General features: G+C 38.4%; 4 protein-coding genes across 4 annotated transcripts; all 4 read right to left on the bottom strand.

The window, feature by feature from the left end:
* Positions 1-1593: 1593 nt before the first annotated feature.
* LOC140535710 (microfibril-associated glycoprotein 4-like) lies at positions 1594-4589 on the bottom strand. Its single transcript, XM_072657162.1, has 4 exons — positions 4520-4589; positions 4338-4434; positions 3358-3525; positions 1594-2561 (listed from the first exon to the last, which is right to left on the bottom strand). The coding sequence occupies exons 1-4, from the start codon at positions 4538-4540 to the stop codon at positions 2296-2298; spliced, it is 552 nt and encodes a 183-aa protein (XP_072513263.1). The 5' UTR covers positions 4541-4589; the 3' UTR covers positions 1594-2295.
* A 3161-nt stretch (positions 4590-7750) lies between these two features.
* Positions 7751-11555, bottom strand: LOC140535705 (microfibril-associated glycoprotein 4-like). Its single transcript, XM_072657157.1, has 5 exons — positions 11546-11555; positions 10942-11144; positions 10677-10773; positions 8315-8482; positions 7751-8007 (listed from the first exon to the last, which is right to left on the bottom strand). Exons 1-5 carry the CDS (start codon positions 11553-11555, stop codon positions 7751-7753), a joined length of 735 nt encoding a protein of 244 aa, XP_072513258.1.
* Positions 11556-13937: 2382 nt separating this feature from the next.
* On the bottom strand, positions 13938-18253 carry LOC140535699 (microfibril-associated glycoprotein 4-like). Its single transcript, XM_072657152.1, has 5 exons — positions 18214-18253; positions 16837-17043; positions 16271-16367; positions 15020-15187; positions 13938-14382 (listed from the first exon to the last, which is right to left on the bottom strand). Exons 1-5 carry the CDS (start codon positions 18217-18219, stop codon positions 14120-14122), a joined length of 741 nt encoding a protein of 246 aa, XP_072513253.1. The 5' UTR covers positions 18220-18253; the 3' UTR covers positions 13938-14119.
* A 5987-nt stretch (positions 18254-24240) lies between these two features.
* LOC140535700 (microfibril-associated glycoprotein 4-like) lies at positions 24241-26955 on the bottom strand. The gene is made up of 5 exons (XM_072657153.1): positions 26948-26955; positions 25971-26180; positions 25784-25880; positions 24915-25082; positions 24241-24571 (listed from the first exon to the last, which is right to left on the bottom strand). Exons 1-5 carry the CDS (start codon positions 26948-26950, stop codon positions 24321-24323), a joined length of 729 nt encoding a protein of 242 aa, XP_072513254.1. The 5' UTR covers positions 26951-26955; the 3' UTR covers positions 24241-24320.
* Positions 26956-27356: the final 401 nt, after the last annotated feature.

The following is a 27356-nucleotide window of genomic DNA, read 5'->3' as shown; positions in this document are numbered from 1 at the left end:
TACAGATGAGTCGTGTCACTCCTATCTAGAAGGGCCTGATGCACACAATGGAAGATCAGGCAGGTGGGAGTACTTGCAGTAGTCCAGTGCTTTTGGGATGAGGTGGGGAGTTGTGGATGAGGTGGGGTGATGAAATCCTCACAACAAAAGCAGAATCAACTCTTTTTAATATCCTTGATTTAAGAAGTGACAATGAATGAGCAGATGTCCCTATACTTTTGTCCATACAGTGAACTTTGCTTTAACAGGCTTCCTGGAAGAGCACTAAGAACAATCCACACAAGATCAGGACATTCTGGAGCAGCCTACGGTCACTGTTGTGCTATAGTGTTCTCTGGAGTGATGATGGTGCTCCATCCAATTCCTTGGGGATGAAGTGGCATGGCAGAACTAACCATCCAACATCCTCACTGACCTCACTGATGCTCTCGCTGTTGTGGGGTTGAATGCAAGCAAATCCTCCTCACAGCAATGTGACATCTAGTGTTGAACCTTCCCAGAAGAGTAGACCTTGTTTCTGCAACAAAAGAAGCCATCTCTTGGCTAATTTTTCCCTTGAAATGACATAAGCGTATTTTTAGGACAGTTTTTAGGCTCTAAAGTTAGCCTGGTCCTGACATTACAACTCACAGGACATAAAGGACCTGCTGCTAACGATAGATGCTCTTGGAGGGCCCACTTTATAACTTACAGCACCTTCTGCTAACTTTAGTCTTGGTGCCAGATACCACAGGACACCTCCAGAGGTCCTGTGGAGTCCATGCTTCAAGCGGTCAGACTTGTTTTGGCGGTAGTTGTAATGTTATGGGTGATCAGTGTATTGTTCAACCCAAGCTTACACCCTTGCTCTCATCTGCTTCTCCATCTATGAACTCCTAAACATCTATTTGGTAGCCAGTGGCCTCAGCACCCACAGCCATTAGCATGCACTGGGCATGAACCTCCTGCAGGAGGTCATTCTCATCTGATGGTTCCTCCTCTGTGTCAGCAGGTAGACGTTCTCCTCTAATAAATGTACCTAATCAACTTTTTGACCGATCTCACCAAGCCAAATCGTCAGCCGATACTGTACAGATTCAATGTCCTGTAAAAATTCATTCTTCTCTGAAAGACTTAAGCAAGCAGGTGAAATGAATAGCATGGTTATTGTAGCTTCTTGAGAACATACATGTACATTTAGAGCATTGGGCAGACACAGGTATGAGAATGTCGAGTTGGGATTCTTACCCAAGGACTCTTACTGGATTAGAGTGGTGGCCTTGTCCAGGGAATTAAACTGTAGCCTGCCAGAGGAAAAGTGGTTATCACCCAATACACTACACCAAACCAAGGACCAAGGGATGTTTCAGGGAGGTTTGTTCAAATATGCATCTGAGATGCATATTTGCCCCCATATACACTAAAAATCCCTGAATAAAGCTTGTAACATCCAGTGTGTTGCATGCAGGGTAGATCCTGTACATTCAACTCTGTAGATCTCATCACAGCCCTGAGGCAGAATCCTCACAGAAAGCAAAGCTCACCAGCAGGGGGAGCACAAAAGCCAAAAAACAGTACAACAAGATTTCAATAGTTTAATTTAAATAGACCAGATTTTTAAAGATATTTATTTGTAAATGTAGCTTGAATCCAGATTTAGTTTTTGTTTGATGTTTTGGTTAAACAACAGCAATTAAAAATTCTTCAAGACATTTATCACTCCTTCAAATGTATAGAATCAGAGTCAGGAGCAGAAGATCAGCTGCAGATGATCAGATCATGGTTGGAGAGGATTATTCTGGAGGAGTCTGGAGTCTTATTTAAACCTCAGATGTTTAGTCTGGTTTGATATTGATTGATGGTTGAAGTGAGGGGTGAAGAAGATCACCATCATGGCCAGATCCAGAGAGCTCTCTGAGGCCTTCAGAAAGAAGGGTGGAGATGCAGAGGAGTCTGGAGATGTGAGGGGTTTAAACAGATCTCAGAACAGTTAGAGATCAGCCGCTGTTCCACTGACCACTAAATCATTTACAAGAGGAACAGCTGACCAGCATGACCAGATCAGGACGTCCCAGCAAGATCAGCCCAACAGCAGAACCTCAAGATGAGTAAATAAGACTCCAACAGTCCTACAATGTCACCACAGGATCTCGCCACAGGTAATGTTAAAGTAAAGCACCTACCATCAGAAAGAGACCAAACAGGTTAGATCTTCATGGGAGGAGAGAAATGAGGAAACCCTTACTGTAAAAAAACTGTGTCTATTTATATTTATATTTTATATTTATATTTTTGAGACTTTATGAGTGTTTGTGGTTAGACAGTTGTAGACACAGGTCTGATCTTCATGCTGATGAACTTGAGAGAAAAATTATTACCCTTCCAGTGGTACCACGTTACTCCCATGGCAGTATACGTGTTATCAATTCCCTGCTGGTATAAGCCATTGGGATTTGTTTGGAGGCAATTTCTGTACCAGAAAGATCCACGAAAGACTTTTGCACAGTTACGGCCTGTATCTACATCCTGTTCTTTATCAAAGGTGGAGAACTTCTGTCCATTGTGATAGCTCAGAGAGTCACCTGCAAGGAGGGAAATTAAAGTGTTTATTAAAGTGATTATGCAGAAGTCTAGTCCAGTATCTACTATAAATGATTCAGTATCCACCATGAATTATTTAGGATTTATTATGAATTTAATTAATTTAAGTATTAACCAAACATTATTCAGTATTTAATATGACACATTAAGTATGCACTATAAATGATTCAGTATCTACTATAAATGATTCAGTATCCACAATAAATGATTCAGTATCCACTAAGAATAATTTATGATTCAATATGAATTTAATTATCAAGTATGTACCATTATTCAGTATTTAATCTGACATATTCAGTATTTAATCTGATATATTCAGCATGCACTATAAATTATTCAGTATCTACTATTAATTATTCAATATATACTATGAATGATTCAGTATCCACTATGAAATCAGTATGGAGTTTAAATTATTCAGCACCCCATATGAATGATTCAATAGTATCCAAGAATTACTCAGGATTTATTATGAATTTAATTGTCAATTATTTACGATACATTATTCAGTATTTAATCTGACATATTCAGTTTGTACTATGAATTACTCAATATCCACTATGAATTCAGCATGGAGTTTAAATTATTCAGCACCCCATATGAATGATTCAATAGTATCTATGAATTATTCAATACCCATTAATATGGGTACATAAAAAGGATTCAGTATCAAATATGATTTGTTCAGTATGATATGGGGTTTATTATGATTTTAATTATGGGGTTTCTACTATAAATGATTCAGTATTTAATCTATAGTTTACAACCAATACTGACCTGCTCCTCCATCACTGAAACCACTCACATACAGAGTGTAACCAAAGCTCTCTGGATCCACAGAGAATGAGGAGTACTGAGCAAAAACCCTCTCTCCATTCCAGTCCTCCATGTCTACTCTCAGCTCATATTTTTTCCTCAGAGTCAGGTGAAAGAGGTTCTCCAGTCCTGAACACCACACACATGCATGGTGACCAGCAGCAGAGTATCTACTATAAATGATTCAGTATCTACGATGAATAATTCAGTATCTACTATAAATGATTCAGTATCCACTATGAATTATTCAGTATCTACTATAAATGATTCAGTATCCACTATGAATTATTCAGTACTACTATAAATGATTCAGTATCCAATATGAATTATTCAGTATCTACTATAAATGATTCAGTATCTACTATGAATTATTCAGTGTCTACTATAAATGATTCAGTATCTACTATGAATTATTCATTTTCTTCTATAAATGATTCAGTATATACTATGAATTATTCAGTATCTTCTATAAATGATTCAGTATCTACTATAAATGATTCAGTATCTACTATAAATGATTCAGTGTCTACTATGAATTATTCAGTATCTTCTATAAATTATTGAGTATCTACTATGAATTATTAATTTTCTTCTATAAATGATTCAGTATATACTATGAATTATTCAGTATCTTCTATAAATGATTCAATATCTACTATGAATTATTCATTTTCTTCTATAAATGATTCAGTATCTACAATGAATTATTCAGTATCTACTATTAATGATTTGGTATCTACTATACATGATTCAGTATCTACTATAAATGATTCAGTATCTACTATGAATTATTCAGTATCTTCTATAAAAAAATCAGTATCTACTATGAATTATTCAGTATCTTCTATAAATAATTCAGTATCTACTATAAATTATTCAGTATCTACTATAAATTATTCAGTATCTACTATAAATTCCACTACCAAATTTGCTTGACTCACCCAGCCAGTATTCTCCATCTGCAAACCCAAAGCCTGCTCTATAATAGTCCCAGCCTCTGTAGAAATTGACACTACCATCCATTCTCCTCTGAAAGACCTGAAAGAGGTCAGCATTGTGATACATATTGTGATATGTGATAGAGGGTGCACTTCGTGATTGGATGATCTGAATCAATACTCACAGTCCAACCCCCTGTGTCCATGTCACAGTACACCCGAACAGCTGATGTGGCTCCGATTGGGTAGATGGTGTACACTCCGCTGGGCTGGGTTTTGTCATGGTTGTGGATGTCGGTGCAGTCCAGTGGCAGCGAAAGCTGAGAGTGGATGGCAATGGGGAGAAGGAACAGCAGGGCAGCAAAAGCCTGTTTACAGAGGGAAGTAAATGGTTAATTAAAACCTTTCATTTGCGGTCTTAATGAAGTAATACGATCAATAAAGGCTGATATTGGATTTTTAATTAATTCTCATTTATAGCCAGAAGCTTTGGCTTTTCATGTTACCGTCACTTTTTGGAGTTTAACTTTAAAAAAAAAAAAAGACCTGCAGACCTGATCTGCTGCTATGGTACATACTCACCTTCATCTTCATTTTCTGGGTTTTCTTTTTGGGTGGTTCTGGCTTTTATAGGCCAGTTGAAGGACATTTATCAAGTGGGTGCATGTGCCCATACTGTGTGGGAGTTTATACACCTGTTTTTTTATGTACTTCAGATAAGCCGACTGATTTCACACAAGCTGACGCAGTTCAACTGCTAGCATTCATTTCTGTACGGTACAGCTCAGGTACCCAGCTGTTAAACTGCAGAACAGAGCTCCTACAGATCATCTACACTGTTGAAAAAGGTCCTGCAGAGGGTTCTGTGAGTGATGCCATAGATAAAACACTTTTGCAAAAGAGATGTGAGTGTAAAATCATTATAATTGGCGAACCCTTTACACAAAGTGATCCTAATCCTAACCTTAACCTCAACCACAAACTAACCCTAACCCTGATCCTAATCCTAACCTTAACCTCAACCCACAAACTAACCCTAACCCTGATCCTAATCCTAACCTTAACCTCAACCCACAAACTAACCCTAACCCTGATTCTAATCCTAACCTTAACCTCAACCACAAACTAACCCTGACCCTGATTCTAATCCTAACCTTAACCTCAACCCACAAACTAACCCTGACCCTGATTCTAATCCTAACCTTAACCTCAACCCACAAACTAACCCTAACCCTGATCCTAATCCTAACCTTAACCTCAACCCACAAACTAACCCTAACTCTGATTCTAATCCTAACCTTAACCTCAACCCACAAACTAACCCTAACCCTGATTCTAATCCTAACCTTAACCTCAACCCACAAACTAACCCTAACCCTGATTCTAATCCTAACCTTAACCTCAACCCACAAACTAACCCTAACCCTGATCCTAATCCTAACCTTAACCTCAACCCAAAAACTAATCCTAACCCTGATTCTAATCCTAACCTTAACCTCAACCCACAAACTAATCCTAACCCTGATTCTAATCCTAACCTTACCCTCAACCCACAAACTAATCCTAACCCTGATCCTAATCCTAACCTTAACCTCAACCACAAACTAACCCTAACCCTGATTCTAATCCTAACCTTAACCTCAACCCACAAACTAACCCTAACCCTGATTCTAATCCTAACCTTAACCTCAACCCACAAACTAACCCTAACCCTGATTCTAATCCTAACCTTAACCTCAACCACAAACTAACCCTAACCCTGATTCTAATCCTAACCTTAACCTCAACCACAAACTAACCCTAACCCTGATCCTAATCCTAACCTTAACCTCAACCCACAAACTAACCCTAACCCTGATTCTAATCCTAACCTTAACCTCAACCACAAACTAACCCTAACCCTGATCCTAATCCTAACCTTAACCTCAACCCAAAAACTAACCCTAACCCTGATTCTAATCCTAACCTTAACCTCAACCTCAACCCTAAGCCTAACCCAGCCTTACCCACAACCTAACCCTAACCCTGATCCTGAGCAAGGATCCAAGCAGCTAACATTTAGAATGAAATGAAAGGCTGTAGAAAAGAGAACGTACTGTGACCAGACCCTGACCAGAAGCTGAACTGCTGTCTCACCACTGTTGCTCAACATCTTCTCTGTGACTACAACAGTGAAACAGCACAAGTCGATAAGCAAGTAAAGGACTGTAGATAAAAGAACCCCTGAAGATAACAGCATGAAGAAGTGATCACTGGGCAATGCCAGTTTTAAGAATTTAACATTTGCACCCGGAGCGCCATATGGGGGTAAAGTTAGAACAATTTTAGGGGTCCTATTCTATTGGCATTACTTCTCTACGAGTACTAGACAAGCTGTGTGTGTATGCAAATAATTTAATAATGGCACAGTCTAACATACCGTCCACTTCACATCCTCTGACCGAGCTCCATCACAGCCCATATCATATGGCCCCATCACTACAGCCCACCTTAATCTCACAGGGGTCCCATCTAGGCCCTGTATGCAGTGTACAACCCAGATGGGGCCCATATTCAACAACTAATGAACTAGTGACCTTCATCCTGCAAATAATTTAATAATGGTACAGTCTAACATACTGTCCACTTCACATCCTGTGACCGACCTCCATCACAGCCCATATCACAGTCCACCTGTACAGATGTGTCACTTGTAGGGTAGATGGTGTACACCCCACTGAAAATTTGGCCGTTAGTGTACATGTATGAGCAGTCTATTGGCTCCTCAGTAACTAGGGTGCATCCAACCAGCAGGTGGAGCACTAGAGCCAGAAACACTCTAGCCTGGAGGGCAAACAGTAATGCACACACACACACACACACACACACATAAAGAAAATCAATGAAAATCTGGGTGGGCTAGGTGGTGTCCATGTGGTCATGGGCTCTGAGTGGGTTTGTACATTGTATTTTTATTGGGACCTAGTTGGACTTCCCAAATGGGCCCCATCACTACTGCACATCTTAATCTCACATGGGCCCTGTATGCAGTGTACAACCCAGATGGGGCCCATGTTCAACACCTCCTAGACCCATCACTGACCCTGGTGGGCATCCATATGTGGGGCCAACATGGAACCTGAGGACAAAAAGTTCTGGTTCCCTGTTGGACTGACCATCCAGAGCCCACATGGACATGTTCACTGGGGCAGCACTTACTGTCATTGATTCTGAAGGTGTTAGGCAACCTAAACAATGATCAAAGGAATCAGTAATTATGTACAAATGGAAATTTCTATTCAACATAAACATTCTGGAGATTGTGGAGGTGTTCATTTTCAATTTGCTCAGATGTTCCTAGATGTTCTTCAGATGTTACTGCTTAAACAACAGTCAAAAAACACACCGCCAGATATCAGCTCCTACAATCCTTGGAACTAAGGCACAGGTCTGATCTTCATACTGATGACCTTGAGACCATAGTCATAGCCTTTCCAGTGATACCACACATTTCCAATGGCATTATAGGTTTTGTCCTGTCCCCACAGATATATGCCGTTGGGGTTGGCATGATGGCAACTACTGTACCAAAACCCTCCGAGGTAGGCCTTGGCGCAGCTGCTAGCTTTATTAGAGTCCTGGTCCTTGTCGAAGGTGGAGAACTTCTGCCCATTGTTTGTTTCCAGAGAATCACCTACAGACATATTTGGCCGTTAGAAAAGCATGGATGTATTTTCTGTATTTATTAGATTTGTCTAAATGAAGATGTTCTAAAGGATTCTTTAAGTGATTTAATTAAATAAAAAACATTTATGTAAAGGGTTTAAAACATCTGAAAGCTTATTGTTCTAATTACTACGTTTTTAAGACCTAAAAATGACTTAATAATTGAGAACAAGTGCCTATGCATTAGCATGAATGGAACAGCTGAACTTATGACTACACATTTTACTACATTTTTGGCTACAAATTTTATTTCTGTTCATTTTATTCTCCCTCACCTGCTCCTCCATTGCTGAAGCCACCAACATGAAGTCTGTAGCCCTCAGCTTCTGATTCCACAGAAAAAGACGAGTACTGAGCATAAGCCTTTCCTCCCTCAAAGTCCTGCAGGTCCACCTTCAGCTCGTACTTTCTGTTACGGGTGAGTTGGTAGAGGGTCTCCAGTCCTAGGAAGTATAAAATTAAGGTATTATGATTTTTGGTTATTAAGTAAGGTTCATAAAATGTCAAATCTGTGGTATAAAATCATTTTCCAGTATTCATATTATTTCCCTTAAAACTGAATGTAAAGAGGAATGCTAAGTCACATTACACAGTGTGACCAAATGGTGGCGCCATTGCACAATGTTTTTTAGTTTTCATTTAAAAATACACTTACATGATGTGATAGTTTTACTGTATGCAACCAGACTCTGCACTTTTCTCTGTATAAATTCTCTGGTAAATGCAGTCACTAAAGTAGCTTTTTACAATTTGAGAAAGTGGTTCAGCTGTTCAACATAAAGAAATTACTTTACATTGTAACAAGAAATTAAAGTTAAAATTAAAGAGGTTATTTATTTACTAACTAAATATAATTTTTAATTTAATTACAGTTGAAAAATGCTTAAAAATGCTACAGTTGAAAAATGCTTGTTAATACATGAAGTCATTGTTTTGGGTTGAACGGATGAACTATTTTTTTTTTAAAGAAACATTTAACTAAATTCTAAATCATTATTTCCTTGAACTGATTTATTTCAGTCGAATAAACCCGGTTAAACTGGTCCGGACACAGCACTTCATCCCTGTACTATGAGAGCTGCACTGGTTACTGGTTATCTTCGAGAATGGAGTTGTAAGGGTTAAAGTGTGTTTAAAGCTCTTAATGGCCGAGCATCTGTAAACTTTACTGAGCATCTGTCTATGTTTTGACTTTTTCTGCAAATCATTTTCATAAATTATACAAACAGTAGAAGCTTTTCTACCCTTTATTACACGTGCATGCTCAGCACACACTTCTTTATTTAGCTTTTAATTCAGTTTCTCTTTTTCTTTTTGTATTTATTTATTTATTTTCATGAAAGTTTCATGATAGTTTACTTTAGTTCATTTGAACTGTTAAAATACTAAGATCGACTTTATCCCATTTAACAACTAAATTTGGTGTGATTAGGAAAATCACTGCAGAGCCTGCTCTAGTTGGTCTCTGGTTAAATTATGTATAGGAGTACTCATAACTCTCAATATGGCGCCTGTTTATGGATAAAGTTCTGCTCTTCAATCAATTTATTTATTTTATTTTATTTTATTTACTTTTATTTTTACTAAAAAACATTTATTTAGAGTATTTGTTATTCATAATTCTTCCAGTTCAGTGTGAAAACTGACCATAAATATTGTTGAAATTGAATTTGCAATTTGATTTAACCTTCAGTGGTTGACTACATAAAATGATGATAAAGCTACTAGGCTACATCAGTGTACAGGATATTGCAATAAATCATAAGCAGTTTAGTGTTTATGATAAGAAACTTTTGAACCTTATTGAATTTTATGAAATACCTCTAGTCTAAAGAGATGAAATACTAAGATCGACTTTATCCCATTTAACAACTAAATTTGGTGTGATTAGGAAAATCACTGCAGAGCCTGCTCTAGTTGGTCTCTGGTTAAATTATGTATAGGAGTACTCATAACTCTCAATATGGCGCCTGTTTATGGATAAAGTTCTGCTCTTCAATCAATTTATTTATTTTATTTTATTTTATTTACTTTTATTTTTACTAAAAAACATTTATTTAGAGTATTTGTTATTCATAATTCTTCCAGTTCAGTGTGAAAACTGACCATAAATATTGTTGAAATTGAATTTGCAATTTGATTTAACCTTCAGTGGTTGACTACATAAAATGATGATAAAGCTACTAGGCTACATCAGTGTACAGGATATTGCAATAAATCATAAGCAGTTTAGTGTTTATGATAAGAAACTTTTGAACCTTATTGAATTTTATGAAATACCTCTAGTCTAAAGAGATGAAATTCAGTGTAGCTATTGCTTGGATGGATATCTAACAGTGCTCATTTTATTAGTTTTACATGCATACATAATGTTTGTACTTTTCTTCACAATCAATTTTAAAAACAAGCAGTCTTGTGTTTGCAAAAGACTGAGAATTGAATACGCTAATTATGTGAATTAAGGGAAATTGGGTGCACGGTTTGTTAAATGTATCTATTCTTCTTCATACATTCTTGATAGTTTAGTTACATTTCTAAAATTGACTTTGTTTGTTTGTTGTCATGTTTCTCCTCAGATCATAATTTTGAGTTTCTAATCTGTAATAGCTACTGAATGGCATCACAGTAAGTCCTCACCCAGCCAGTATTCTCCATACTTGTTGCCAAAGCCTTTCTTGTACTGCTCCCACGGCCTGTAGAAGTTTACACTCCCATCCATCCTCCGCTGGATCACCTGATGTTCACAGAGAACATTGATTTCCTCAGTCAAAAACAATAATCACTAATATCTCTATAGTGTCACTCATGAAAAAACCAATATCATTATTTAATAACGACCGGTCAGATATGATTTGACCTCAGTACTGTAGTGAAACTAACAGAGAGATACAATCTAACATACCGTCCACTTCCCATCCCCTGATTGGCCGCCCTCACAGCCCATGTCACAGTACACCTGTACAGGTGTGTCAGTTGTAGGGTAGATGGTGTATGCTCCACTCAGTGTTTGCCCATTAGCATGGATGTCTGAGCAGTCTGTTGGAAACTGCTCCTGGGAAACAGGAGTACTCACAACCAGCAGGGGGAGCACTAGAGCCAGAAACACTCTGCCCTGGATAGGAAAAGCGGTCACACACAGATACACAGTTTTTTCATACACAAGACCATCTGCAATCTCAGAGTGCTGGGAACAGCTCAGTATAACGGCCAATGTTACCTAAAGACTGAAGTGTTTGACACCATTGACTATATACTTCTCATAGATAGACTTCAGAACTGGGTTGGACTTTTACAAACGGTCCTAAAACGACCCTGAAACCGTGTCAGTGACCTGTGGTGTCCCCCAGGATTCAATTTTTGGGCCACTCAAATTCATATATGCCACATTCAAATGTATATATTTAGAAATAGCCAAATCTTACTATAGCTATGCAGATGGCACACAGATCTGTTTGTTCCCTAGCTTAAATAATGACGATCCCTTACTGTGTAAGTGCCCAAAGCACAAATCAGCATTCTTTCACCTTAAGAAGATCAACAACATTAGAGATTTTCTGACTAAACCACACCTGGAGAAACTCATCCCTGCCTTTATTTCCAGCAGGATTCATTACTGCAATGGTCTGTAATTAGAATTTTACAATCAGACAATCAAACAGCTTCAGCTGGTTTACATTTACATTTATGGCATTTAGCAGACGCCCTTATCCAGAGCGACTTACAAAAGTGCTTTGCTATTTACCCAAGAAAACCTCAGCTAGTTTAAATAGACAAATTTAAAGATAACTCTAAGCTTAGACTCTACTAAACAAAGTCGGTAAGGTGACCACTCTACTATTCGCCCAGCTGGTTCAAAATGAAGCACTTTCCATGACTTTTCAAGTACTGAAAAAACGTCCTGAATTCCAACGTCTTGAATTCCAGGACAAAAAATGTTAAATCCACGCTAGCAGCTGATAGACTGTCTAATGCACGTTCATGATGCCACAGCCAAACCCGTGCATGGTCATATGAAATGAAAAAAATGATGCTACTGTAAAAGTTTGTGTTTTATATTATTATGTAAAATGATGGCAGGAGCTTATTACAATACTGTCCAAGACTTTTAAGTACTATTTTATTTGTTATGTTTCATTACTATTCAGTACTGGATTTTAGCATGTTTATTTTCCATGACTTTCCAGGTTTTCCAGGACTCAGAAAATGCAGCTGCCAGAGTTTTAATTAAGAGTAAATAAGGGATAAATAAGGGAGCACATCAGGCCCTTTCTGAAATCCTTACACCAGTATGTTACAGAATACACTTAAAGGCATGGTTCCTGGTAATACATAGGCTAGAACATTCAACAAAGACAATAAAGAATGCTAACACTCACTGTCATTTTTGTAGAACTTTGAGCTTTGACTCTGAAGTCTGATATATTAGACAACCTAAAAAAAAAAACAGTCAAATGAATCAGTAATTAATTAAATAAACAAATAATGAATTATTAAACAAATGTGAATTTTCATTTAGCATAAACATTCAGTGTGTTTTCTGTTCACGTTTCCTACATGTTCTTAGATGATCTTCTGAATAGCATGTCTGTCTAGAACCCCAGAATCAGGCAACAGCAGAAAAGGATGAGAATATGACCAGGAGAAAGTATCTTACCTTATCTCAAGTGTTTCTCAACCCATCTCCAGTGTTTCTGCTCCCATGCTTTTAAATCCTCAGACTCCTCCTTAATAGAGCATAACCTGTTCTTGAGGAAATTCCCATAACTAGGGCATGACCTTAGGGTCAATCATATCAATTAATCATAGTTCATCTCAAAACACACACACACACACACACACACACACACACACACACACACACACACACACACACACACACTGTTGACCATTAGGTCATTGAGTCAAAACTAGTTTGAACAGGAAACTGTTTTACCAGAAACGGAGAACTTCAAATTAAAATCACATCACTTTATTGTCACGTTTTATTAATGTAAAAATGAGATAAAAACTTGGGTGCTTCGTCCCTCACAATAGTATAAAAAGAAAACATATTTACACCAATAGAAATACTGAATATTTACACAAATAGAAATACTGAATATTTACACCAATAGAAATACTGAATATTTATACATTATACTGAATATTTACACCAATAGAAATACTCTGAATACTCTCTATTTACAGTACTGCACTTGTTTAAAGCAGGTAAATGTACAGGTTTAATAGTAACTGCAGGGTGCAGAGTGTGTTAGTATGGGGAGAAGGTGTGATGATACAGGTGAGAGTCTACAGTCTACAGTTGTTAAATATCTTCTCTGTGATTGCAACAGCACTTGTTTAAAAGGAGAAGTGAAGGACTGTAGATGAAAGATCTCCTGAAGATAACAGTTTGAAGACGGGATCATTGGGCAATGCCAGTTTTAAGGATGTAAGGATTTTCGAGCTTAAAACAACCTGAACATGAGGCACCTGGTCCACTCTTACCCCCTTTGTTGCCACCTTGAACTGCAGAGACTAAAAGCTAGTTTTGTTGGCTTTGGGACCCCGGTGATGGGATGGAGGATCGGAGGCCTGAACCTAGTAGAGGCCACGAGTACCTACCCCTGCAGAAATCCTCCTGAAAACACGTCCTTCTCTTAATACAGTCAGCAACCTGTGGACACCCCTTACTGACCAGGTGACTCCCTTAGACCTTAAAACAAGGTCTGGATGGAGTTACTTTGATATTTATGCTGTTGTTGGTCATTGAAGTCTGGCTGATGGTCTTTCTCCCTGGACAGCAAATGTAGTTCAGCAACTTAAACATTTTTGCAGTTAAATTAAATAAATCCACATTTAATCCAATGCAATTAACAAATAGGATATGACTGTTTTATGAAATAATACCACAACTCATTATTTTTATATGCACGATACCACTTTTATTACATTTCAGGTACTTCATAAGTAGCAAACGATTTCCTTTTGGAAATAATGCAACTTCATGTTTACCTGTAAACATTACAGACACAAACATAAACAGGTGTCAAGTGTCCTCAGGTCAGATACCGCCTCCTCCAGTCTAAACAAGAGAAACTTTAAGTCTGAGACACAGGTCTGATCTTCATACTGATGAATTGTAGACTATGATCATGGCCTTTCCAGTGGTACCACACGTTTCCAATGGCAAAAGCATGGCCCTCCTGTCCCCACAGATATACACCATTGGGGTTGGCGTAGTGGCAGGCATTGTACCAAAATCCACCGAGGTAGGTCTTGGCACAATTCCCATCTTTATTAGAGTCCTGGTCTTTGTCCAAGGTGGAGAACTTCTGTCCATTACTTATTTCCAGAGAGTCACCTGCAAACAAGAGGGTCTGTCACTACAGGCACACTTTCCAATTAGTTGGTGTTATGCAAACACCTTGTATCTCAAATTTCTGTAATTTTCCACTTTTTTCCATAAAGTGAATCTGGGAGTTGTTCTTTATACTGTACCGGAATTTAATGATGAACCGACCAATAGAAAGTACTTTTTCTATCGCCTATAAAGGTAATGTTTTGGAGATACAAGTTTTTTGCATTTCCATACAAACCTTACAAATCACTGTGAAGTGTACTGCACAACTGTACTCAAAAAGAGAGAGGTTTTGTACTATAGCAGGAGCTTCTCATTCTGAAGAAAGAAAGTAGTGAGATCTTGTCGGTGAGCTAGTCTGAAGAACAGAGCTCGACTCCTCCAGGGTTCTCCTGGACGCCCCCCAGTCCAGCCAGCACAGCGTGGAGGATGTGTTCAACTCCATCAGCAGCAGCAGCAGCAGCAGCAGCAGCTCACCTGATTTACCATCATTAAGCCCTGATTTACCACCAAACCAGGTGTTGATCTGAGGAGAACTCTAAATAATACTAGACTCCATGAGGAGAACTTTGGAGATGTTCTAATGATGAACACAGTGATGGAGAACCAACACCACTTTCTATTTGGTCTTCTTCCTCACCTGCTCCTCCATTGGTGAAGCCGGCAATGTGGAGTTTGTAGCCCTCAGTTTCTGATTCCACAGAGAACGCCGAGTACTGAGCATAAACTTTTGCCCCGTCAAAGTCCTGCAGGTCCACCCTCAGCTCGTACTTTCTTTTGCGGGTGAGTTGGTAGAGGTTCTCCAGTCCTGAAGAGCACAAGAGGAAGGTGTATTAGCGAAGGTTCAGGAGGTGCAAGAGGTGATATTTATTTTCAAGCTGCAGCGATATATATATATATTTTTTTTATTTTTTATTTTTTATATATAACATTGTTTGTAGGTCCCATCCACACATATCCAGATATACTATATTGACAAAAGTATTGGGACACCTGCTCGTTCACTGTTTCTTCTGAAATCAAGGGTATTAAAAAGAGCTGATCCTGCTTTTACTGGAGCAACTGTCTCTACTGTCCAGAGAAGAAGACTTTCTACTAGAGTTTGGAGGAGCATTGCTGTGAGAATTTGATTACGTTCAGCAACACAGCTCTTCCACTGCTCCACAGCTCCTCAATGCTGGGGGGCTTTATACCCCTCTAGTCCACACCTGGAATTATTAGGCAGCATGGAGCCAATAGGGTCATGATGTTGATCTGCTCCAGAGAGTCCTATTCTATTGGCAGTACTTCTTCTCTACAGGGACTAGACAAGCTGTGTGTGTGCATTTGCACATCTGTGTCAGCAATGAATGCAACTTAAAGTAGCTGAAAGCATTCATAAGAAGGGGCGTCCACAAACATTTGGACATGTAGTGTAGCTGTTCTTACTCAGTTTGCCATACCAGCCACAGGAACACACGATTTTAAGAGACTAAAAAAGAAGGTGTTTGAAAACGCTCTCCAGGGTGGAGGTTTCTGAGAACTTCAGTGTTTTATGTGGATGAGCAAAACACTGACATCCCACTGTTTACCATGTCAATGCAGATACGTGTAGACGAGCCTAAAACTGAAAGTAAAGCCTAAGTTGGACATTTTACAGATATTTTAATTATTTAAATTATATTAAATTTTCCTCTTTTCTGAGGAATATTTTGAGAAATCACATTGCCCAGTGTGGCCAGATGGTCCAGATAACATTTTGTAATTTTTTGTTCTCTTAACTCTTGATTTGCTTGTTTTATTATAGTATATAGTATTAAAAATACATATAATAGATCTACAATTATGATATATATATATATATATATATATATATATATATATACTGAATGGCATCACAGTAAGTCCTCACCCAGCCAGTATTCTCCATGCTTGTTGCCAAAGCCTTTCTTGTACTGCTCCCACGGCCTGTAGAAGTTTACACTCCCATCCATCCTCCGCTGGATCATCTGATGTTCACAGAGAACATTGATTTCTTCAGATCAAAGACAATCGTTCATACTGTATGACATCAAATTCTTTAAATCACACATTCAAAGTTTTACACAGTACAACTAGCAGTGAAATGCTTTGATTACTGTCGCTGAAACTGACGCTTTGAACCTTTGTCAAATGAAATAATCTAAATTATGTAAAGTGTATTAAATGTATACAGAGATAATAACAAATATATACGAATACAAATGGCAACAAATGCACTAAAAACAAAAGTGTGATGCAGGTATGAGCTGTCTAGCGTGAAGTACAACAAGTGTATGTTGTACGTATTTATCATGGATACCACTGCATGCTAGTCAGTACTTCCCTCATAACAATAATAATAATTACAAATCGTGAATTATATTCAACAACAACTGGGTCAGATACTATTTGACGTCAGTACTGTAGTTAATCTAAAAGAGATACAGTCCAACATACCGTCCACTTCGCATCCTCTGATTGGCCCTCACAGCCCATGTCACAGTACACCTGTACAGGTGTGTCACCAGTAGGGTAGATGGTGTACACTCCACTCAGTGTTTGGCCGTTAGCATAGACATCTGAGCAGTCTGTTGGGAACAGCTCCTGAAGAACTGGGGTGCTCCCAGCCAGCAGGGGGAGCACTAGAGCCAGAAACACTCTGCGCTGGAGGAAAAAGAGAAGACAGTTTTTAAAAATCCCTAAAAAGTGCGAAACAAAACAAGACAACAACAACAAAAAAACGGTCCTCTAACACTTCTTCAGAAGCACATCCAACAAAACCCCCAAAATAGCCATAAAATATGGTATTTCAGGTGGTTGCTATGGTACCACAGTTGGTTGATATGATGTCACAAACTGTTTTTCTAGGTGGTTACTTTGGTAGTAGGTGAAAAAAGTGGTTTAGTAGATGTGAGGTGGTTGATATGGTGCTGCTAGGTGGTTGCTATAAGGTATCACAGGTGGTCCAGCAAAACAAAACAAAGCTGTGTTGCTGTGATAATTTAAGTGGTTGCTATGATGTTCATAGGTGGTGGCTGTAAAGTTGTTTAGTAGTTATAAGGTGATTGCTAGGGTGCTGCTAAGTGGTTGCAATGGTACCACAGGTGGTTGATATGGTGTTGCTAGGTGGTTGCTATGATGTTACTAAGCATTTGCTTTAGTAGTAAGTGGATAAAGTTGTTTAGTAGTTGTGATAAGGTTGTTATGGTGCTGCTAGGTGGTTGCCGTGGTTTTGTTATGGTACCACAGGTGTTCCACCAGAACCACAACAGAGCTGTAAAATGGACCAATTCCAAACCCCCAAAACTGTCACATCACAGTCCTAACATTTACATAAACTCCACCCACCAGGGACAACTCTGGTCAAAGCTGATGAAACGGTAAAACGTGATGTCGATGGCTAGTTATGGGAATATGGGTTGCTATGGGAACCAGGTCTCCTGACTGTGGCTTTTCCTGTGCCAGTGTCTGCAGAAAGGATCCCTGCTAGGCTAAAAGCCGCCTTTGTTCTCCATTGTCCTACCAAAACAAACTGGACTCACTTAGCTGAATCTAACTGGAAGACTCAGGGATGCTGCCATAACTATGCTGTGCTATAACATGTGCCTTCTGTGAGCTGCTGCAGTGCCGTAAACCAGCCAATCAGAGCAGAGCTTAGCATTTTTTACCCACAAAAACCCCCCAAAAAAGGATAACCTTAACAGCCTGCTAACCAACTGAAAGTCACATATTTACTATTTAAACATCAACAACTTTTAACAACATTTAATACATGCATCCTATGGCACCTTTAAGAGTGTCTATTAGACTAATCAAAAAGTTTTAAAGACTTACTGTCATGTTTTTGATTTGGCAGCAGATGTTAGATCTGGACCTGGATCAGAAAGTAAATTAAACATTCATTTTCTGTACATTTGAATGTCAATTTTACATGAATTCAATACGTGGATGGGTTACATTAAGTCTTCGTTTTTATTAGATTTAGTCTTTTTTCCAGTCAATTTTTGACAGAGATTAGATTTATAGGACTGATGTCCCAAATATACAAACATCCAGATAAGAAACAAAAACGTCTGTCAACTCCCTTCTGGTCTCCCTCTGCACACCATCAGACCCCTGCAATTGACCCAGAACACAGCAGCACGGGTCGGGTTATCTTCTACGTCTCTAAGTTCAGTCATGTTCAGCTCCTCCTCCTCTGCTGCTGCGTTCTCCTCACTGGCTTCCTGTAGCTGCTGCCCAGGTCATCAGATTCAGACCCCTGACTCTGGTCTACAAAGCCAAGACTGGACCAGCCAGCCCCTCCGTACTTGATGGCGATGGTCAATCAAAAGCCGATCTGCACCAAGAGCCCTTCCAGCTTCAAGTACGGCTCGGCTCGACCCGCCATCCTTTAAGATCCACGGAAGACGAGAGTCCAGACTTTTTACTGTCCTGCACCGAAGTGGTGGAACGAACTTCCCCTGGGTGTCCGAACAGCAGAGTCCAACGCTTGCTGTCCTCAAACCCAGACTGAAGACCCTCCTCTTCAGAGAGGACTTGGGTGAGGTGTAGTGTTAAGTAGTCTGGTCTTCTGTATTTAGTAGTTTCTATGATCCTGGCCAATACAAACTAGATAAGGGTATTTTCTGAGTGAACAGTGGGGCACTTTGGTCTTTTGTTGCCTTTAATGTGAACGTGAATAGTTACTATAACAGCATGTGAGCGTTTCTACTTTCTGGGCCTCTACTAATCACCTTTACCACTTTTAAAAGCCATTCTGAAAAGAAACCAGGCTGCCCATAAGTCCTCTATGGTACACTTGCATGTGTCAGACAATGTAATGGAATGGAAAAAACATGACCTACCTGGAGTGCCTCTGCTTCTCAGTCAAGCATCCACACCACTCATGCTTTTAAACCCTCAATCCCCCTAAACAGAGTGGGTGTGTGTGAGTCCTTACGGTAATTCCTGTAACTGTCACACCTGGCTGTCAGAACACTAAATGGACTCTGAAACTTATCAGATGTTTGGACAAGATTTACACATTTACCAGAAACTGTGGACGTGATTCCACACAATCAGCAAATATGCACTCAGTGATTGCAACATCACAACAGCTGACATTTGCACAGGGGCATCAACAGAAGAAAGGGATATAATATACAGCCCTCATAAAGATATGTTCTTAGGCTTCTGATAAATTCATTTTTTAATATGTAGGACAACAATGCAAAAACGAGAAAAATCCAACCTTTAATTCTAGTGCTTTTATTCAGTAGGAAAAAATCCCACATTAAGAAATAAGCCTTTTACATTAAATCATATGTGCACAATTATTGGCACCCCTGATGTTAAGACTTTGTACAACCCCCTTTTACCAACAAGGCCGCACTTAATCTTCTCCCAGAACATTTCACAAGATGGGAGAATACAGAGAGAGGGATTTTCCACCATTCCTCTTTCCACAATCTCTCTAAATCCTAAATCCTGAGTCCTGGTCCTGGGTCCTGGGTCCTCTTCTCTGCACTCTCCTCTTCAGCTCGCCCCACAGGTCTTCAATCGGGTTGAGGTCTAAGGACTGAGACTGAGTGTCTGGAGAACCATTTTTGTGTAGACATGGCCACATGTTTAGGGACATTTTCTTGCTGAAAGACCTGGTGACGACCCATCTTCAGCTTTCGGGCAGAGGCCAGAAGATTCTGATTTAAAAGGTCCTGGTGTTTCAAAGAGTTCATGATGCCATGCAACCTAAGAAGGTTCCCGGGGGCTTTGGAGGAGAAACAGGCCCACAGCATCACCAATCCTCCTCCTGCTTTTCTGCCTACTCATCCCAGCACATGGTCCCAGTTGAAGTCCCAGAACCACTGAGCGAACTCCAGGCACTTGTAAGTGAGAAAAGGCTTTTCCATGCCTGCCTCCCAAACAGATGCTGCTCTTTGATGCAACTCTCTAATGGTGAGCTCTGGAGCCTCACTGTGCGCGGTGGCAAGATAACCTTGTGTCTTCGTCCAGGCTGGTTTGCCACCGTTCCAGTTGTTTAAACTTTGGGATGATTCCTCTGACTGTAGATATGGGCAGGTGGAGGCGGGTGGCTGTTTTCTTGTAGCCTCTGTGAAAAATAACCTCTGTGTCACATCATGTTTTTACCCCAGAGAAACCGGAAGTGATGGATTACTAATAAACGGTTCCTAGATACTTGGATCAAGTAGAATATGACAGAAATGACAATTCTCCATGACATTTATTTTCTAGGAATTGTTAGGGGTGCCAATAATTGTGAAACAGGTGATTTTATGATAGTTTTTTATTCACTTGAGTTAAAGGTCACATTTTTCCACAGTTTTCAGTGTGATATTATGCTTGAATTTATTTTAAGACTTTTAACACATCTTAACCAGGGGTGCCAATAATTGTGGAGGGCACTGTAAAACCTCTCAAATATAATGATATGACTTCTGAAACAGTATTACGACATTACAATGACCAGGTCAAAAAGATGTCATAGCTTTGATGAAGGGTGGCAGTTTAGGTCTTCTTCTTGTTGTTCAGAATTGGCACCAAGAGAAGTTCCTGACTTAAGTTCCTAAATCTACCATCATCCTTCTCAGATCTGCTCTGAGGTTTTATGCGTGGTAAAATATAGAATCAATCTCAGGACACATTGAACCATTTTTGCTACAGTAAAACTTACAAAAGCACGTAAGTTTATTTTTAGTAAATACTATGGGTTTTTACAGTGTCTTTATTTTTACAGTAAGATATTTTAAACAAAATATTCCGGATGTTAAATTTCCAATTGCAAAGTATATTATAATGTCCTATACATTGCAACTGTATATATGTTGAAATCCTGTCAGCATTTTATTGTAAATTTTACCTTTTTTGCACTGTATGTGTTGGTCAATTCAATTCAAATTCAAATACAAATCCTTTTTATGCGGGAACACAGAAACTACCAGGTGTAGTCCATCATGATCACTAACAGGAAGTTAAGAGTTTTAGTATAATAATGGACTTCCAAACAGAGATTAGGTATCAAGCACAGGTTTAATGAGACCCAATCAGTAACAGGTCAAAAAATAGATCAGTTAATGCTAACATTAATGTTAGCATGGTGGCAGTTGTTGTACCAGAACGCTCCAAAATACAGCATGGGACAGTTTTCAGAGCTACTATCCTGATCTTTGTCGAATGTGGAGAACTTTTGTCCATTATGGTGGACCAGAGCATCTCCTGCAAGGACAAGCAGTGAGTTCTTTAATGTTTTGTTGGTGAAAAATCTTTTCTAACATTGTTCATTGGTCACTTTCTTATTCTTTCAACTGAAAAGTGACTGGTATCACCTAAAGAAACCAATATAGACTAGCTGAGGGTAATTTCTGAGTAAACAGGGAAGCTGTTCTGTAAGTAGCTCTGGAATAGAACGTTTAATATAAATGTAAATGTAAATGGCCTTTACAAATATCCCCTTTACCACTTTTTAAAGCCATTCTGCAAATAAATCTGCCTGCCTGTGCATGTATCAGACAACAGATTAGAAAAAGAAAACCCACATGGCCTACATGGAAGGCCTCTGTTCACAACACTCTGAAACCCTTAATCCCCCCCTAACCAGTGTGTGTGGGAAAAGTCCTGCCAAAACTGGCTGTCAGAGCATTAAATGGACTATCTTCCCGGATATTTGAACAGGATTTACACAATTACCAGAAACTACGGACCTGATTGCAACATCACAACAGCTAACATTTGCACAGTGACATTAACAGAGGAAAGGCAAACTCTGTAGACAGTATAATACAACCTATAAAAATATCTGATAACATTCTGTTACAGTGTTCTGAAACAGTGTTACAATGTTACAATGACCTCACATAAAAACACCCGGTCAAAAAGATATGTCATAGCTTTGATGGAACAATTCAGATGGTGAAGCTGATCTGAATTGAAATGAACAGCTGCATTTTCAACCTGCACTCCTGACATCCTAGCAGTCAGATCTGTGAGACTGTCAAGGTTTCACACATATTTGACCAGAACTGCTTTTTAATGAATCCCCATTTAAGGGGGGCAGTTCGGCTCTTCTTCCAGTTCCTGACTTCTGTAAAGCTTAGATAATCCTTCTCAACCCTGCTCTGAGGTTTTATAAAGATGGAATCAAACTCCAAGCATAACCAAAAAACACAATGAACAGTAAAACATAGACAGCCACATTTGTTTATTGTTTATTTTGCAGTGTATCTATTTTGTTTGTTTTTTACAGTAATATATTGTAAACAAACAAAACAAAACTTTCTTCCTAAATTTACAATCACAAAATAGTTTATTATACTGTCTAATTTCACAGAAGTTTAGAAAATGATTTAAGTATTTATTCAAATATGTACAACATTTTGTAGTACTGTAAAAGTGGGTACATGGGCTTGTTGGAAGCATTTTCTTTATTTTTTTTTTACTTTATTGCTAATTTAAACACAAATTAAAATAGAGACAAACAAAACCCCACCCAAGTTCATTTTGAAGTTTAAATTAGAATGATGTAAATGCAATGTAAATTGCAGTGGTATATACACTGAAATTCTGCCAGTATATTATAGCAAATTTGACCTTTTTTACACTGTATGTTTTGGTCAATTCAACATGTGCTGTCAGACAAACCCTTTCTGATGAGGGAACAGAGGCGCTACCAGCTGTAGTCAATCATGATCACTAACAGGAAGTTAGGAGTTTTAGCCCTTCAGTACCAAATAAAGAAGAGATACAAGTGCATGTTTTTTTTTTATCATTTTATGTTTTTGATTTCAGAAAAACACAGAAACTCATTCATATCCGTGATGAGAGAATGGAAACTACTGACCAAAACTAAATGAATTAATTTCAGCAGTTTGACTATTGCAGTGATGCACTCTGACCTTGTGCTTATAGAACTTTTACAGCCACACAGAACACTGTATATAATCAATTAAAGTAATAGAAATTAAAAGTTATTTTTATGATGTTAAGGGCAAATGCTGCTAATTTATATTTCTAAAAAACTAAAATCTATGTTCTAGTTGTTTGAACTAAAGAAAATGTCTGGACTGAAGACTTTTAGTGTATCTGGCAACCATAGCTATTTGAAGCTCTGGCTTTATCTATGCACCTTCTACACAGTGAGCTTCAGATGTGCTCCACCTCATATGGTAATATCAAATCATGTTAACAGTGTAAGCATTCAGATTTCTAAGGTAGATATCTATCTCAAGACCATCGTCTGCTGGTATCTGGTTTCAGATGGTCTAAGCTGGTCTTTGAAGGTCAAGGTGATTAAAAAGCTGGTCATCCACAAGAAAGCTGGTTATCCATTGCTGGTTGACGTGGTTGACTAGCATAGAGGATGTTTTGATGGAGTTTGATGGACTAGCTGGTCCACCAGCATAGCCAATTTAAGAAAGCTGGTTGTAAAGAAGCTAGTCATACAGGTTGACCAGGTTTAGTCAGGCTGGTCATACTGGTGGACTAGTATGGTCAGGCTGATCATCCAGGTCAACCACTATATAACTCACTCCTTTGTCTCTGAGTGAAGTTTCTAGTAGTGTTTTCCACTGTAATTGCTTTGTTTCTTGTTTTTTTTTGTCATTTTCTCAATAGGCATTGATTTCAGGTCCAATTTCACAGTAAAAGACACAGGAGTTCAGAAAATGATGAAGTATTTATTTAAGTTGTCAGATTTATAAAATGTTTTGTAGTAAAACTGGATCCATGGGCTCATTGAAAGTAATTTATTTTAATTACATTGCTAATTTAACCACACATTCAAATAGAGACTAACAAAAACTTCATTTTAACTTTTTTTTTTTTTAACAATTTAAAGTTGAATTAAGTGGAATTAAATTAGAATGATAATTTTAGGTAGAGAGTCAAAGAAATTTCAATTAAATTGTAAAAGTAAAAGGTTTGAGAGCATGACACAAAGGTGCAGTTCAGGAAACTGGTCTGATCTTCATGGTAACAGATTTCAGGGAGTAGTAAAATCCCTTCCACTGGTTCCATATGACTCCATAGCCATAGCGGCTGTGAGCTCCCCACATGTAAACCCCATTAATGTTAGCATGGTGGCAGTTGTTGTACCAGAACGCTCCAAAATACAGCAGGGGACAGTTTTCAGTGCTACTATCCTGATCTTTGTCGAATGTGGAGAACTTTTGTCCATTATGGTGGACCAGAGCATCTCCTGCAAGAACGAGCAGTGAGTTCTTACATTGTTCATTGGTCACATGATTAAAGGTCATTCATTTGAGGTAATAATTAGATGCTTTGGGTAAATGATGACATGAATCTAAGTAATTTACACTGACATTTGTAGCATTATAGATATTAAATTGATAAAGGACACAGTAAAATAATCTCATAATTAGGTCATTATATAGAGTGATACAGTTATCAGTACACACCCCCACTATTTTACACGTCCACTAAAACGTCCACTAAAGGTAAACTGTCCTGGAACTCTGAACTATGTAATAATAAATAAAAAAATAAATAAAATTAGCTCTAGCTGTGCATCTGTTCCTCACCTGCTCCTCCATCAGTGTAGCCGCTAACGTGGAGTCTGTAGCCCTCAGCTTCTGACTCCACAGAGAAGGAGGAATACTTGGCATGAGCCATTCCACCTGCAAAGTCCTCCAGATCCACTCTCAGCTCGTACTTCTTCCTCCGTGTGAGCTGAAACAGGGACTCCAGCCCTAGTGACGTTTAACACAAGAACTTATTTAGCTCGAACTAAATTGGCTTTTTTCAACTTTATTCAACTACAAACATACAAACTGCTGTCGTCATCTTTAACAGAAAAAACACGATTTTTGAAGCTTGAATTTTGGGGGATTTCAAAATTTGTCAGGTCAAAATTATACATAAAGTGTTAAAATCATGCATAATTATTAATTCAGTGGTGCTGAAAGTTCTAAAAGGAACATTTTATAGTCAGGTGAGACAAACATTGGGTTGTTTGACCACAATGACCAATGCATTCAACTCCAATAACTCTTGGTGGTGGGAGCAACATACTCTGGGGTGGTTTTGCTGCCAGTGGAATTGGTACATTGCTCAAAGTGGATGAAGAAATGAAGATGGAGGACTACTGGAGAATGCTTCAACAGAACCTCAAACCATCAGCTAGATGGCTGACACTTGGACACAGTTGAATGTTCCAACGGACAGTGACCCCAAACACATATCAGAGGTCGTGTGGATTGAACAAAACAGGAAAACATTAAGCTTTTAAAAAAAAGTCCTGACCCTGTTGAAAATATATGGACAGGGCCTAAAGGTCAGGTCAGTTCAAATTGAATGGAACTCAAATATTGAAGATCCAAACAGAGTTCTGCCAATTTTATCTAAACTTTAAATTAATGTGAAAGGCCTAAACTATTACACTGAGTCTCACCCAGCCAGTGCTCCCCATCCCTGTTCCCAAAGCCATTCTTATACTGATCCCACGGCCTGTAGAAGTTGACGGTGCCATCCATCCTTCTCTGAATCACCTGCAGGGGTGAAGGAGGTGTTTATTAAACTAAACAAGGTCAATTTTAGGGTATTTTAAGGGGATTTCACAGTTGTATGTTAGTATTTACCATCCACCGTCCATCTTTGATAGAATGGTCCATACAGTCCATGTCACAGTACACCTGTACAGGTGTGTCCCCTGTAGGGTAGACAGTGTACAGTCCACTGAGTGTGTGTCCTTCATCATAGATGTCAGAGCAGTCTGCAGGAAGCTGATACTTAGAAACAGAGACACTGCCCACCAGCAGGGGGAGCACTAGGCCTAGAACCAACACAACCTTGAAGACAAAGAAAGATAGATAGATAGATAGAGAGAGAGAGAGAGAGAGAGAGGGAGGTAATCAACATGTGGATCTCATTACTTTTTTTGATGTATAATAAGTGTAATAATAATAGTCATAAGAAACAATAACATTCAAATAAGTAAAGTGATTAAAATGTATTTTTTCCTCTTATTACTTGGTATAAACTTTTCAAGTAATGAATGCAAGTATAGAGTAAGGAATGTAAGAATTGCCAGGTATAAATGTACATAGGACTGGTACCAGTTTAATCCCTATTACTGAAACTGTTGACTGTCTGATAATAATCTGCAAAAAAAAAAAAAAAAAAAAAAAAAAAAAAAATATATATATATATATATATATATATATATATATATATATATATATTATGTTTATATTGCCATTATAATATCATATCACATATAAACCATATAATAGAATATAACAGAATATAATTTTAAATTACATGAGTTTTAGATAAATGATAGGAAATTTTCTCAAATAGGAAAAGCACAAAAAATATACCAAATCAAAAATAAATAAATAAATACAATGAAATGCTATTAAGATTTTTCAAAAAAACTTCTATACCTAAACTGAAATAATAAATAAAGAGCATATTCTTTCAACTTCAAATTAACTCAGGAATACAGTCACAGTGATACAGCGATATTCTGCTTTATAGTCTGCTCAAACATTTTCCTCTAAATCTGGTCAGATCATGGTTACATTTCATGGTAAAGAGGCAAAAAGCTACTCACCATTTTGTGCAAGCGTTCCAATGTTGATTCCTTTGCTCACAGCCACCCTTTTAAACTCTCTTAGCGATCTTCTGTGTATCTTTGTCCTGTATCTTATCTTAAGCTTTATTTGAGGACCCATCACAGGTGGATTATTGCCTTTTCAAATACAGCACTTAGTCTGCACACTAACCAAACATTGTTGACTCTTCAAGACCTGAGATTGTGAAATATTCATTACCTTCTCGGAAGTGAAGACACACATCTTCAGACATTTTATGAATTTCTACATAATAGGAGTTATGTTCCACAGAGCCAAGATAACAACATAATGGATTTTCAAACAGACCTGTATCACATATCCAACACCGTGTTAAAGCGTGTGGGACATGTGAGACATATTGCTGAGAATTCCTGAGACTTTTGTCTA

This window comes from Salminus brasiliensis, chromosome 15 (genome assembly GCF_030463535.1).
Source record: "Salminus brasiliensis chromosome 15, fSalBra1.hap2, whole genome shotgun sequence".
Taxonomy (NCBI): Eukaryota; Metazoa; Chordata; class Actinopteri; order Characiformes; family Bryconidae; genus Salminus; species Salminus brasiliensis.
This window is presented reverse-complemented; position numbering and strand designations above follow the sequence as displayed.

Bases quoted from the DNA above. Each gene is read 5' to 3' on its own strand.
- LOC140535700 (XM_072657153.1), bottom strand. The intron at 25,881-25,970 runs GTAAATACTAAC...TCACCCCTGCAG, and splicing joins TCAAAGATGGACGGTGGATG to GTGATTCAGAGAAGGATGGA. The intron at 24,572-24,914 runs GTGAGGAACAGA...TCGTTCTTGCAG, and splicing joins CTACACTGATGGAGGAGCAG to GAGATGCTCTGGTCCACCAT.
- LOC140535710 (XM_072657162.1), bottom strand. From the start codon at position 4,540: ATGGACACAGGGGGTTGGACT. The intron at 4,435-4,519 runs GTGAGTATTGAT...GACCTCTTTCAG, and splicing joins TGGACACAGGGGGTTGGACT to GTCTTTCAGAGGAGAATGGA. The intron at 3,526-4,337 runs GTGAGTCAAGCA...TGTGGTGTTCAG, and splicing joins AGATGGAGAATACTGGCTGG to GACTGGAGAACCTCTTTCAC.
- LOC140535705 (XM_072657157.1), bottom strand. The intron at 8,483-10,676 runs GTGAGGACTTAC...TATACTTCCTAG, and splicing joins GTATGGAGAATACTGGCTGG to GACTGGAGACCCTCTACCAA. The intron at 8,008-8,314 runs GTGAGGGAGAAT...ATATGTCTGTAG, and splicing joins CTTCAGCAATGGAGGAGCAG to GTGATTCTCTGGAAACAAAC.
- LOC140535699 (XM_072657152.1), bottom strand. The intron at 16,368-16,836 runs GTATGTTGGACT...TGTGAACATCAG, and splicing joins CAGAGGATGCGAAGTGGACG to ATGATCCAGCGGAGGATGGA. The intron at 14,383-15,019 runs GTGAGGAAGAAG...TCTTGTTTGCAG, and splicing joins CTTCACCAATGGAGGAGCAG to GTGACTCTCTGGAAATAAGT.